A 15,068-nucleotide genomic window follows, 5' to 3' on the forward strand; every position below is an offset into this window, starting at 1 on the left:
AGCTCCAGAGAGACATTCTGTAATGATCAATAAACCAATTGTTGTAATCAATGACCTTTCCTGGTGTCACTGGCTGGGTTTGTCTGAACCTGTGCACACCCTGCCCCAGCACTTCTTTTCTGCCACCTGTCCCACAATCCTCCAGCAGCATCCCACCGTCACCATTCCAACAGCCTCTGCTCCCGCCAGTTTTACAAACTCGCTCTGTGCTCCACATTGACAAAAACAGTACAGTGCAAAAGTCTTTGGTACCGCAGCTATTTATATGTGTCCAGGACTTACCCACAGTACTAATTGTGTTTGGTAGAATTGGTGGGAATGTAGAGAAATGGGTTGTAAGTATAAACTGTAGGAAATATGATAGCTCTATTAGCCAGCTTGATGATGCAAAGGTTGGGGGATTTGTGGATAGTGTGGAGGGCTGTCAGAGGTTACAGTGGGACATTGATAGGATGCAGAACTGGGCTGAGAAGTGGCAGGTGAAGTTCAACCCACTTAAGTGTGAGGTGGTTCATTTTGGTAGGTCAAATATGATGGCAGACTATAGTATTAATGGTAAAACTCTTGGCAGTGTGGAGGATCAGAGGGATCTTGGGGTCCGAGTCCATAAGACACTCAAAGCTGCTGCGTGGGTAGACTGTGTGGTTAAGAAGGCATATGGTGTATTGGCCTTCATCAACTGTGGGATTGAGTTCAAGAGCCGAAAGGTAATGTTACAACAATATAGGACCCTGCTCAGAATCCATTTGGAGTACTGTACTCAGTTCTGGTCACCTCACTAGAGGAAGGATGTGGAAACTATAGAAAGGGTGCAGAAGAGATTTACAAGGATGTTGCCTAGATTGGGGAGCATTTCTTATGAGAATAGGTTGAGTGAACTCCGCCTTTTCTCCTTAGAGCAGTGGAGGATGAGAGGTGACCTAATAGAGGTGTATAAGATGATGAGAGGCATTGATCCTGTGGATAGTCAGAGGCTTTTTCCCAGGACTGAAATGGCTAGCACGAGAGGGCGCAGTTTTAAGGTGCTTGGAAGCAGGTACAGAAGAGATGTCAGGGGTGAATTTTTTTGCGCAGAAAGTGGTGAGTGCATGGAATAGACTGCCAACGACAGTGGTGGAGGCAGATACAATCAGGTCTTTTAAGAGATTCTTGGATAGGTACGTGGAGCTTAGAAAAATAGAGGACTATGGGTAACCCTAGGTAATTTCTAAAGTAAGTATATGTTTGGCACAGCATTGTGGGCCGAAGGGCCTGTATTGTGCTGTAAGTCTTCCATGTTTCTTCTATGTTTCTATGACTCAAAGGCTGAATTGCTTCATTTGCTGTCAGGAGGAAATATACAGTAGTTTATGAATTTACACACCATCTATAAATAAATCAGATGGATTTAGCTGGGTATCACATGGCCAAATTTTCCTTAGATTTCAACACATGCACAGTCTTCAACACAAAATGGCCAGCATGAATATCATCAGTTTGTTTTCAACAACTAATTTAATGTTTCTTAACAATATCTTTACAGCGTGAAACACACCTGCCACAGGATTTGAAATTTAATCATTTTGTTACCAGTAAAAATGATGAGAACTTCAGAGCATAACAAAAACTGCACCTGTTGAAATACATCTGCTCCTTCATCATAATCCACCACAGTGAAGAAAAGCTTATTAGAAAATGCAGAGGAATACCGCCATGAATTTGCCAGCACCTGGTATTCTTCATTTGCTTGTCTATAGTATAAAGAAAAAAGGCCAAATATCAAAATCAATCTCAATTGTGAAAAATACACTTAATAATTCACAAGATCTTAATGTACCAAAGAAGGCTTTTTGACCCATCTTGTGCATGCGACCAAAGATAGACTTAAGGTCTTGTGTGTTGCTCTTGATTTCCAACATCTCCAGAATCTCTTATGTTTAAGACATAAGGTTAATTCCACTTCCCTGCTCGGGGTTGATAACCCTTCAGGAACAAATCATGTGCTGCTTAGTGTAAGTCTCTGTCACTAGCATCATTTCAGACTGAATTCCAGATCTTCAATACTTTTTGAGGGAAGTACGTTCTCCTCATACTTCCTCTCAGTTCTAACATTTAACTTGTATCTAACTCTGAGCAGTTTGAGAGCAGTTTTGGGATTCGTTTCCAAGAAAGGATGTGCTAGCATTGAAAAACATCCAGAGGAGATGTACGAGAATTATCCTGGGTATAAAAGCAGCTTTTGAAGGCTCTCGGCCTGTACTTACTGGTACAGTAAGATTGATGGAAGGATAAAGGTGAATCTCATTGAAACCTTCCAAATATTGAAAGCTGATATAGAGTGGATGTGAACAGGATGTTTCCACGTGGGAAAGTCTACGGCCAGAGGGCATTGGAAAAGAATAAAGTAATGTCACTAAAGAACATGAACTTATTCAGACAGAGGATGGTGAATCTGTGGAATTCATTGTCTGACATGGCTGTGAAGGCCAAGTCATTGGGTATATTCAGAGCAGAGATGGATGGGTTCTTGATTATGCCTGACAGTGCCAGCAATCACCGACTGAGTTCGAATCCTGTTGCTGCTTACCAGAAGTTTGCATATTCTGCCCATCACTACATGGATTTCCTCCAGGTGCTTTGGTTTCCTCCCACATTCAAAAGATGTACAGTTAGGGTTAGTGAGCGGGGAGCAGGCTATGTTGTCCAAAAACATGGCAGTATCTGCAGGCTGCCCAACACAATCCTTACTGAAAATGATTTGATGTAAACAAAGTATTTCACTGTATGTTTCAATGTACATGTGACAAATCAAGGTACTCTTTAATCTTTATCTTTAGATTAGTAAAGACATCAAAGGTTATGGGGATAAATAGGAGAACGGGGATTGAGAGGGAAAATAAATCAGACTTGATTGAGTGACAGAGTGGACTTGATGGGCCAAAAGGCCTAATTGTGTTTCTGTGACATACGGTTTGTCGGTACTAATCTCTCCCCCAACACCTTTTATTTATATTGGCAATGATTATTATAATATTATAAACCTCACTGAGATGCTGTCTCAGTCTCACTTATTCCACTAAAACCAATTCCAACCAAGATGGCTTCTCCTCATAACTATAATCTTGCAACCCGAACAATATTATAAGACCATACATATAGGAGCAGAATTAAGCTCTGCCATTCTTCATGATTGATTTATTATCTCCCTCCATTCCATTCTTCTGCCTTCTCCCCATAACTTTTTTATCCTCTGACTAATCAAGAACCGACTCAATCTGCAAGCTTTATGGAATCCTGCACAAGGGCCATTGCACCTCTGGTTTTTGAATTTTCTCCCCATTTAAAAAATTGTCTACTCTTTATTCCTTCCACCAAAGTGCATGACATACACTTCCCTACACTATATTCCATGTGCCACTTTTTCCCCCCATTCAGCTAATCTGTCTAAGTCCTTCTCCAACCTCCTTCATTCCTCAACACTACCTGTCCTTCCATCTATCATCTGCAAACATAACTAGAAAGCTATGAATTCTATCATCCAAATCATTGACGTACAACATGAAAAGAAGTAATCCCAATATCAATCCCTGCGGATTGCCACTAGTCACTGGCATCCGACCAGAATAGACCCCTTTATTCCCACACTTTGTCTCCTGCCAGTCAGACAATTTTCTATCCATGCTAGTATCTTGGGCCCTAATCCTGTTAAGCAGTCTCATGCATGACACCTTGTCAAAAGCCTTCTGAAAATCCAAGGAAACAAAATCTACTGGCTCTCCTTTGTAAATTCTGACTATTATTTCCTCAAAGTATTTCAACAGATTTGTCAGGCAAGATTTCCCCTTAAGGAAACCATGCTGACTTTGGCCTATTTTATCATGTGCCTCCAAATACCGCAAAACCTCATCCTTATAATCGACTCCAATATCTTCCCAACCATTGAGGTCAGGCTGACTTGTCTACGACTTCCTTTCTTCCACCTCCATCCCTTCATGAACATTGAAGTGATATTTGCAAAATTCCAGTCCTCCAGAACCATTCTAAAATCTAGGGATTTTTGAAAAATTATTACTCCTGCCTCCACAATCTCTTCAGCCACCTCTTTAAGAACCTTAGGGTGTCGTCCATCTGGTTCAGGCGACTTAACTACCTTTAGATCTTTCAGCTTCCGAAACACCTTCTCCTTAGTAATAGCAACTACACTCATTTCTGCCCTCTGACACTCTCAAATTTCTGGCATACTGCTAGTGTCATCCCCAGGGAAGACTGATGTAAAATACTTGTTTAGTTTGTCCGCCATTTCCTTGTCCCACATTCCCACTTCTCCAGCATTTTATTCCAGTGGTATAATATCTACTCACTTCTATTTTACTCTTTTTAAACCAGAGAAAAAAACTTTTTGTACCCTCTTTCATATTATTGGCTAGCTTACCTTGAGATTTCATCTATTCTCTCCTTATGTTTTTCTTAAGTTGCCTTCTATTAGCTTTTAAAAGCTTCCCAATTCTCTAACTTCCCAATAATTTTTGCTACAAGACCCCTCTTTTTCTTGTATGCTGTATTTGACTTGCTTTCTCAGTCACAGTTGCCTCATCCTCCCGTTAGAATACTTCTTCATCTTTGTGATGTGTCTATCCCAGGACCCCTGAATTGCCCCCAGAAACTCCAGCCATTACTGCACTGCCAAAATCTATGATAGTGCTTCCTTCCAATAAATTCCTTTCAGTCCTTTGTAATTCCCTTTATTCCACGATAATACTGATATATCTGAATTTATCTTTTCCCTCTCAAACTGCAGGCTGAATACCACCATATTAGGATCATTGTCTCTTAAGGGTTCCTATACCTTAAGCTCCCTAATTAACTATGGTTCATTACACAACACCCATTCCAGAATTACCTTTCCCCTAGTGGGCTCAAACACAAGCTGCTGTAAAAAGCTATTTCATAGGCATTCTACAAATTCTCTTTTTTGGGATCCAGCACCAAGTGATTTTCCCAATCCAGCTGCATATTGAAATGCCACGTGACTATCATAACATTGCCCTTATTCCTTATCTTTTCTACTTCCCGTTGTAATTTATATCCCACATCCTAGCTATGTCATAATGGGGGGTGCTGGGAGCGGACCCAAATGCAAGACACAGACACTGAAGTACTATGAACAGGACAGGACTAGAGTTAGGGACGTGACTGGATGTAGACTAGGAGCTGGGACAAGAACACAGACTTGGGCTAGGGCATTGGCTAGGCAAGTGGGACCAGGATTAGGAACTGGGAACTAGGAGCCTGGGCTTGGACTCCGAGCCGGAGACTGGACAAGGACCCAGAACCTGGGTCTTGACTCGGACTCGAACCCCAGAACTAGGTGAGGACATGGTGTGGCTACAGGACTGAACATGGCTTAGGTACTTCATGGCTTGGGTTCTTCAAGGCGAGGACATGATGAGGCTTGGGTTCTCTGTCTTGACTCGGGCTCGGACTCCGGAACTAGGCGAAGACATGACGTGGTCTTGGGAGACAGGACTAGGCATGGCTACAGGACAGCACGAGAGACTCCTGGGCAAGACAAGGGAACTCCAGCACAGGACGAGGCACATGGACAGGACGAGAAAACAAAGCCTTGACTTGGTACTCAGGAACAGCTGAGCCTTGGACTTGGACAACAGGAACCTCGGAACTTTGGACTTGGGATGACAGGAACACAAAACACAGAGTCTTGGTCTTGGGGAGGACAGGAACACAGAGCCTTGGTCTCGAGCATGGGAACAAGGAGCCTTGGACTTGAGAGACAGGAACATTGAACACAGAGCCGGGAGCCCTCTTTTGGAACAGGACGTAGGGCCAGGACTCATACACAGAATGCTGAACACAACGATACGTTTCCCAACACTAGGTAGCGGCAAATGGCCGGACATACCTAGCAAAGGTGTAGACACAGAGACTGTTCCCAACACTATGATAGACAGTTCCTTATCTTGACACAGCAAGGCTCCGATCTCACTCTGGTGGTAGAATTTGACAGGGTTGCGGGCAAGGCTCCAGACATAGGTTGCGGGCAAAGGTTTCAGACACAGGTTGCGGGCAAGACTTCAGAAGGAAGGGGAAGGGAAGGGAACAGTCCAGCCTCAGGATAATGGCAAAGACGGCCTGGCTTACCCAATGGAGGCAAGGACGGGATACTGACGAGACGAACCAGCACCCACACTCGAACCAGGGCCACTTGTATTCCCAGCCCCAAGACAAGCGTCAGGTGCCTATGATTAAGCCCAAGTGAAACAAGGGACAGCCAGAAGACCCGGAGTCCATGGACTGGACCGTGAACCGGAACGGGGACCTTACGGACCAGACCATGACAGGCTACTGTTCGGGGACCTTGTAAATCTCCACTGTACCCTCTCCATTGTTGTCATATCCCTCTTCTTATATGATAATCAAAATTGAACAATCTCTACCTGAAGCATAACTAATGTTTCATTCAGTTTCAGAATTGCTTCTTTGTTCTTGTTTTGTGTACTGCAGCTAATAATGTTCCACTCTCATTGATACACAATTCTTTTGTGTGAAGGTAACAATAAGTTAATCAGAAAACCTTTTCCTAACAAGTCCTTTCCAACTGCCCTTAATTAATCTGTGCATGACTAAACATTGATTTGCTTAATTCTTCTGAAATTTTTTCAACAAATTGCCACCATCTATGTAAGGCTGATTTGGTTGTCGTAACTTGATCTATTACTCTCATCTTTTTGAACAACAGTGCCACATCAGTAACTTTCCAATGCTTTGTCAGCAAAAGGAATTAGAAAATGTAAATTAGAGGTGATTCTATTTCCTCTCTTGCTTCTGGACTTATTTGGACTTGGCAACTCAATCTATTTTTGAAGATACAATATCCCTCAATTCCTCATTTATCATTTCCAAACATCATCCTTCTTCCCTAATATTGATGCCCATATTATCTCTCTCTTTTATGAGAGCAGACACAAAGTATTCATTCAGAACTTTTTATGTCTTCAGCCTTTACTCTAATGCTGCAATTTTGTTGCCTGAATTGGCCTTCCTTCCTTTTTCTAATTCTTTTTTCCCTTTGCATACATAGAAAACATCTTTAGGATTTTCTTGATTTAATCAGTTTCTATTCTCCATACACTCACTTTGACTTCTTAATTTCCTCTTTAATTTTGCCCTAGTACACTGATATTTACAATTAATATTCTTTCTAAAATAAAATAATTACTACAGATGCTGGAAATGCATTGAAGCAGAAAAGGCTTCAGGACTCAACAGGTCAGCTGGACCTCTGGAGAGAAAAATAGTTGATATTTCAGGTCTATGAGGTCTCATCAGAACAATTCAGATACTTCCCTCAGTTGCAAAGGAATTCTTTCAGAATTTTTTTTTCCTTTCTTCTGGCATTTGTGATAAAGAAGCTGTAAGATAGTTATGACACTTATCCTGCCATAAAGAACTATACATACAGAGAATGCTCCTCCTCTAAGTTTACTTAAATTGTCTCATTTTAGAAATTCGCATTCTGTTCTACGTTCAATTTATGCTAATGACTTCATGTTAAAAGTAGTAAATTCTGGACCAGCAGGACTCTTCATCAATTCAAAGCCCAGAGTGCAACTGTGCAAGTTCTGTTGTTACTCTATAGATTCTATTTAAAAAATTTCTCTGAATATCTACTCTAATATATCATTGACAGTATAAATTTACAAATATATAAATTTGCTTGATTTGGTATTATTTTGTACTTAGCACACCTTTGACTTAGTAATAAATACAATATTGCAAGAAGCAATATCAAAAAAAGATAGAAAGGTTGTGAGTGGTGGTAAAAATCTTCTGAGGTGTATATATTTCAATGCTAGGAGTATTGTGGGGAAGGCGGATGAGTTGAGGGCGTGGATTGACACGTGGAATTATGACGCTATAGCAATTAGTGAAAGTTGGCTACAGGAGGGGCAGGAGTGGCAGTTTAATATTCCAGGGTTCCGATGTTTCAGATGTGATCGAGGCAGAGGAATGAAAGGCACAGGAGTAGCATTGCTTGTTAGGGAAAATATTACTGCAGTGCTCAGGCAGGACAGATTAGGGGGCTTGTCTACTGAGTCCTTATGGGTGGAGCTGAGAAACAGGAAAGGTATGGCCACATTAGTGGGATTGTATTACAGACCACCCAATAGTCAACGAGACTTGGAAGAGCAAATCTGCAGAGAGATAGCAGGCAACTGCAGGAAACATAAAGTTGTGGTGGTAGGGGATTTTAATTTTCCATACATTGATTGGGACTCCCATACTGTTAGGGGTCTAGGTGGTTTAGAGTTTGTAAAATGTGTTCAGGAAAGTTTTCTAAATCAATATATAGAGGGACCAATTAGAGGGGATGCAATATTGGATCTCTTGTTAGGAAACGAGTTAGGACAAGTGACGGAAGTCTGTGTAGGGGAGCACTTTGGTTCCAGTGATCATAACACCATTAGTTTCAATTTGATCATGGACAAGGATAGATTTGGTCCTAGGGTTGAGGTTCTGAACTGGAAGAAGGCCAAATTTGAAGAAATGAGAAAGGATCTAAAAAGCGTGGATTGGGACAGGTAGTTCTCTGGCAAAGATGTGATTGGTAGGTGGGAAGCCTTCAAAGGGGAAATTTTGAGAGTGCAGAGTTTGTATGTTCCTGTCAGGATTAAAGGCAAATTGAATAGGAATAAGGAACCTTGGTTCTCAAGGGATATTGCAACTCTGATAAAGACGAAGAGGGAGTTGTATGAAATGCATAGGAAACAGGGAGTAAATCAGGTGCTTGAGGAGTATAAGAAGTGCAAGAAAATACTTAAGAAAGTAATCGGAGGGCTAAAAGAAGACATGAGGTTGCCTTGGCAGTAAAAGTAAAGGATAATCCAAAGAGCTTTTACAGGTATATTAAGAGCAAAAGGATTGTAAGGGATAAAATTGGTCCTCTTGAAGATCAGAGTGGTCAGCTATGTGCGGAACCAAAGGAAATGGGGGAGATCTTAAATGGTTTTTTTGCGTCTGTATTAACTAAGGAAACTGGCATGAAGTCTATGGAATTAAGGGAATCAAGTAGTGAGATCATGGAAACTGTACAGATTGAAAAGGAGGAGGTGCTTGCTGTCTTGAGGAAAATTAAAGTGGATAAATCCCTGGAACCTGACAGGGTGTTCCCTCAGACCTTGAAGGAGACTAGTGTTGAAATTGCGGGGGCCCTGGTAGAAATATTTACAATGTCGCTGTCTACGGGAGAGGTGCCGGAGTGGCTCATGTTGTTCCGTTGTTTAAAAAAGGATCAAAAAGTAATCCGGGAAATTATAGGCCAGTGAGTTTAACATCGGTAGTAGGTAAGTTATCGGAGGGAGTACCAAGAGACAGAACCTACAAGCATTTGGATACACAGGGACTTATTAGGGAGAGTCAACATGGCTTTGTGCGTGGTAGGTCATGTTCGACCAATCTATTGGAGTTTTTCGAGGAGGTTACCAGGAAAGTGGATGAAGGGAAGGCAGTGGATATTGTCTACATGGATTTCAGTAAGGCCTTGACAAGGTCCCGCATGGGAGGTTAGTTAGGAAAATTCAGTCGCTAGGTATACATGGAGAGGTGGTAAATTGGATTAGACATTGGCTCAATGGAAGAAGCCAAAGAGTGGTGGTAGAGAATTGCTTCTCTCAGTGGAGGCCTGTGACTAGTGGTGTGCCACAGGGATCAGTGCTGGGTCCATTGTTATTTGTCATCTATACCAATGATCTGGATGATAATGTGGTAAATTGGATCAGCAAATTTGCTGATGATACAAAGATTGGAGGTGTAGTAGACAGTGAGGAAGGTTTTCAGAGCCTGCAGAGGGACTTGGACCAGCTGGAAAAATGGGCTGAAAAATGGCAGATGGAGTTTAATACAGACAAGTGTGAGGTATTGCACGCTGGAAGGACAAACCAAGGTAGAACATACAGGGTTAATGGTAAGGCACTGAGTAGAACAGAGGGATCTGGGAATACAGATACAAAATTCCCTAAAAGTGGCGTCACAAGTAGATAGGGTCGTAAAGAGAGCTTTTGGTACATTGGCCTTTATTAATCAAAGTATTGAGTATAAGAGCTGGAATGTTATGATGAGGTTGTATAAGGCATTGGTGAGGCCGAATCTGGAATATTGTGTTCAGTTTTGGTCACCAAATTACAGGAAGGATATAAATAAGGTTGAAAGAGTGCAGAGAAGGTTTACAAGGATGTTGCCAGGACTTGAGAAACTCAGTTACAGAGAAAGATTGAATAGGTTAGGACTTTATTCCCTGGACCGTAGAAGAATGAAGGGAGATTTGATAGAGGTATATAAAATTATGATGGGTATAGATAGAGTGAATGCAAGCAGGCTTTTTCCACTGAGGCAAGGGGAGAAAAAAACCAGAGGACATGGGTTAAGGGTGAGGGGGAGGAAAGTTTAAAGGGAACATTGGGGGGGGGCTTCTTCACACAGAGAGTGGTGGGAGTATGGAATGAGCTGCCAGATGAGGTGGTAAATGCGGGTTCTTTTTTAACATTTAAGAATAAATTGGACAGATACATGGATGGGAGGTGTATGGAGGGATATGGTCCGTGTGCAGGTCAGTGGGACTAGGCAGAAAATGGTTCGGCACAGCCAAGAAGGGCCAAAAGGCCTGTTTCTGTGCTGTAGTTTTTATGGTTTCTATGGTTAAGTATAACACAGAGTCACATTAGACCATAAGAACATAAGAGATATGAGCAAAATTAGACCATTTGGCTGATTGAGTCTACTCCATCTTTTCATCATGGCTGATCCATTTCTCTCCCAGCCACAATCTCCTGCTTTCCCCCTGTATCCCTTCATGCCCTGACCAATCTGAAATGTGATAAATTCTACCTTAAATATACATACTGACTTGGCCACCACAGTTGCCTGTGGCAACGAATTCCACACATTCGCCGCTCTTTGGCTGAAGAAATTCCTCCTTATCTCCATTCTAAAAGGCACCCCTCATTTCTGAGGCTGTGGCCTCTGCTCTTAAACTCTCCCTCCATAGGAAACATCCTCTCCATATCCAAACTACCAAGGCCTTTCACCATTCGATAGCTGTGATGCAATAACCACAGCTCTACACAATGTCCTTACACAGCTGGAGACGAGGGATGTTTATGTGAGAATGCTGTTCTTGGACTACAGTTCAGCATTCAATACCATAATTTCCTCCAGGCTTGACAAGAAGTTTAGTGACCTTGGCCTTCACCCTGCCTTGCACAGCTGGATCCTAGATTTCGTGTCAGATCACCGGCGGGTGGTAAGAGTGGGCTCCCTCACCTCGGCCCCTCTGACCCTCAACACAGGTGACCCTTTACCCTCTGTATATCCATGTTTGTGTTGCCACCACAGCTCCAATCTGATAATGAAATTTGTAGATGATACTACATTAATTGTCTTAATCTCAAATAATAACAAGGCAGCCAACAGAGAAGAAGTCATCACCCTGATACTGTGGTGTCAAAAAAAAAAACCTCTCAATGTCACAAAAACAAAGAAGCTGGTTGTGGACTACAGGAGAAATGTTACAGGCTAGCCCTTATTGACATCAATGGATCCGGGGTTGAGAGGGTGAACAGCTTTAAGTTCCTCGGCATACACATCACTGACGATTTCATGTGGTCTGTACATACCGACTGTGTGGTGAAAAAAGCACAACAGCGCCTCTTTCATCTCAGACGGTTGAAGAAGTTATGGGTATGGGCCCCCAAATCCTAAGAACTTTCTACAGGGGCCCAGCGCATCTGTAGATGTGAACTTCCCACTATTCAGGACATTCACAAAGACAGGTGTGTAAAAGGGGCCCAAAGGATCATTGGGGAAACAAGTCACCCCAATCACAAAATTGTTCCACCTGTTATCATCAGGGAAATGGTACCACAGCTTAAAAGCCAGGACCAACAGGCTCTGGGACAGCTTCCACCAGACCATCAGACTGATTAATTCACGCTGATACAATTGTATTTCTATATTATATTGTCTGTTCTGTTGTACAGACTAATTATTACAAATTACCATAAATTATTATTGGAGGCAGAGCTTAGGAGGAATGATGGCACCTAACAGCAACTCCTTTGCTTGCATCTTCGGAAACAGCTCTACTTCTGCCTTTAATATCTTTATCTTTCCCTTTCAGTGTTCTTTTGAAGACCCTAACCTGGAGTTACATGTAGGCTTCGGTTTTTTGCAGGAATGGGACCCGTTCTCGGGGTTCCACAACTGGCCGCTATTCAACATGCCAAGGGTTTGGCCTGAGAATCTCGATCGTGTTCGGAAGCCTAAGATATCGGGGCTCTGGAGGCGGGCGGATCGACTGTCGGTGTCATAGCAGGAGACTCGTGTGTCGTCGGGGAGGACAGAAAATCTTTCGCTGTGGGCCCGAAGACCCAAGGTCTTTGCAATCTTCAGACACAGAGCTCAAAAAAAGCAACGAAATGGACTTTTAACATCGTAAACCAGCGGGTTGTTGTTATGTCTCCTGCTCGCTGTGAAAATGGGGGACACCCCCCTCTCCCTTGCCAGGGAGAGAGAGAACCTGTGGGTTGTCGAATTTCAGATGAAATTCAAAGCCTTTGTGGTAACTTTGGTCCTTGTCTTTGCTATTGCATAGCACACGTTTGGGTTCGGTGATAACACCGATGTGCATTTATTTTTGCCAGTGGAGGGAGGGGGGGATGGTTGCTCACTGCCGCTTATGTGCGGGAGGGAGGGGAGCTGGGGGGGACTTTAGGGTTCTCATGTTTAACTGTTGTTCATTCTCTGGGACACTTCTCCGTTTTTGTGGATGTTTGCGAAGAAAAAGCACTTCAGGATGTATATTGTATACATTTTTCTGACATTAAATTTGACCTTTAAACTTTCACATTGCACAACTAGATGGAGACGTAAAGATTTTTACTTCTCATGTATGTGAAGGATGTAAGTAGTAAAGTCAACTCAATTCAATTCAATGAAGATCCACTCTTCATCATTCTCTGAATTCCAGTGACTACAAGTCCAGAGCCATCAAACGCTTTTCATGACAAGCGGTTCAAGCCTGAAATCATTTTTGTGAACCTCCTTTGAATCTTCTCCAGTTTCAGCACATCTTTTCTGAGATAAGGGCCTAAACCTGCTCACAAAACTCTAAGTGAGGCCTCACCAGTGCTTTACAAAGTCTCAACATTATATCTTTGCTTTTATATTCTAGTCCTCTTGAAATGAATGCTAACGTTGCATTTGCCTTCCTCACCACAGACCCAACCTGCAAATTAACCTTTACAGAATCCTGCACAGGAACTCCCAAATCCCTTTGCGCTTCAGTTTTTTTTTTGTATTTTCTCTCCATTTAAAAATAGTCAACCCTTTCATTTTTTTCTACCAAAGTACATGACCATACACTTCCCAACATTGTATTCTATCTGTCACCTCTTTGCTCATTCTCCTAATCTGTCTGTCCTTCTGCAGCCTCTCCACTTCCTCAAAATTAATTGCCCTTCCACGTAGCTTTGTATCATCTGCAAACTTTGCAACAAAGCCATCAATTTCATCATCCAAATCATTAACATATAATGTAAAAAGAATGGAGATAATTGAGTGGTTAACCAGAAACATAGTAAATCAGATAATTTTAATATGTATTTTAAAGAAGGTTAATGAAGGAAATCCCAGAATTTAGCATATTGTTTAACCATGGTAGTGGGATTAAAATCAGGATTTTTCACGAGGTCAGAACTGGAGGAGCAAATGTACCTCAAGATTAGGTGATATTACAGAAATTGGGATGTCCATCATTTAGTCTCTTTTGGTTTCCACCCTATTACAGATGTTCCCATTAATCTCTCTATCATTCCAATTTTTACCAACAAGTTTTTAAAAAATATTTTGAGTTCTCCTGAAAGATAACTGAGCTGAAATGTTAATTCTGCTAAAGATTCTTGGCCCGAAATATGAACTGCTTATTTCCCTCCATAGATCTTGCCTGCCTGCTGAGTTCCTCCAGCATATTGTGTGTGTTCCTTAAAATTTCCAGTATATACAGAATCTCGTGTGTATGAAATGTTAATTGTTTCTTTCTGCACAGTTGTTTCCTGATTGAGGGAGCTTTTCCAGCTATTTCGGCATTAATTCTATCCAAAATTGCTTTGCCACTGTTATCTTAACAAAAATAGTTACAATGCAATAGCTTTCAAAAAGAGTGGCATTTAAAATCAAAACTCATAAGCCATGGACCATCTCGTAAATTTACTTCAGCACAAGGAAAATATTCATTGAAATGAGAGCTGATTTTTGAAAAAAAAAGTATCTACATAATACAATGAAATTGTCAAACCAATTAGCAACTAACAAAAATATAAGAAATCACATGAAATAGATTTTTGACGTTTTCTCCTGACATATTTTGCTGCTGAGTACATCTGCAGCTTATTTTGTTAGAGGCAGAGGCTTCAAAATTCGAAGTAAATTGACAGATGAGCAGACTGACCGAAGCTTCACACATAAATTTAATATACACCGTATGATGAAATAATCTTAGTCTATCAGATCTTTACAGACCTACACACTCAAGAAGTTTATTAATTACTGGTAATTTTGGATTTTTCTCAAGTTTGTTTATTCTTTGTGATCTATCTGATATTACTTGATGAAGCTGCTAAATTAATTTGTAGTGATTCATTGGTAGTGCACTAAATCAATGTCTATTTCTTCATGCAGCAACTATCAGCAAAGGTACATCAAGTCCTTGCTCTGGATCAACCCCTACTAATTTTTTTTTGGAGCTGCAGCAATAGAATTTCGTGTGTACATTTAGCTCAAACAGATACATTTTCTTTTCCAATATTTTTATTGATTTCTATATAGGAGAATACAGAGTCCAAGAGAATACATATTATAAAACAAAAGAAAAATATGATAATACCAGATACAGTATATTGAATCACATTAACAAACTCCTTACTCTGTAATCATATAGTTTAGATTAATTTGTATATTAGAATATAAACAATTTTATTTAAAAAAAGAGATCTACACCCACAACCAAGGTCGAAGCT

The 15,068-nt window shown here is 41.3% G+C and overlaps 1 protein-coding gene across 2 annotated transcripts in view; it reads right to left on the reverse strand.

Annotated features, from left to right (window-relative positions):
- tusc3 (tumor suppressor candidate 3) overlaps positions 1 to 15,068 on the reverse strand; it is a 384,687-nt gene that overhangs the window by 274,216 nt on the left and 95,403 nt on the right. For both annotated transcript variants that reach the window (XM_063042117.1, XM_063042116.1), the window contains exon 3: positions 1,613 to 1,730. In XM_063042117.1, coding sequence (XP_062898187.1) covers positions 1,613 to 1,730 — 118 coding nt within the window. The remainder of the gene's footprint in view (positions 1 to 1,612; positions 1,731 to 15,068) is intronic.

This window comes from Mobula hypostoma, chromosome 3 (genome assembly GCF_963921235.1).
Source record: "Mobula hypostoma chromosome 3, sMobHyp1.1, whole genome shotgun sequence".
In the NCBI taxonomy this organism is placed as follows: Eukaryota; Metazoa; Chordata; class Chondrichthyes; order Myliobatiformes; family Myliobatidae; genus Mobula; species Mobula hypostoma.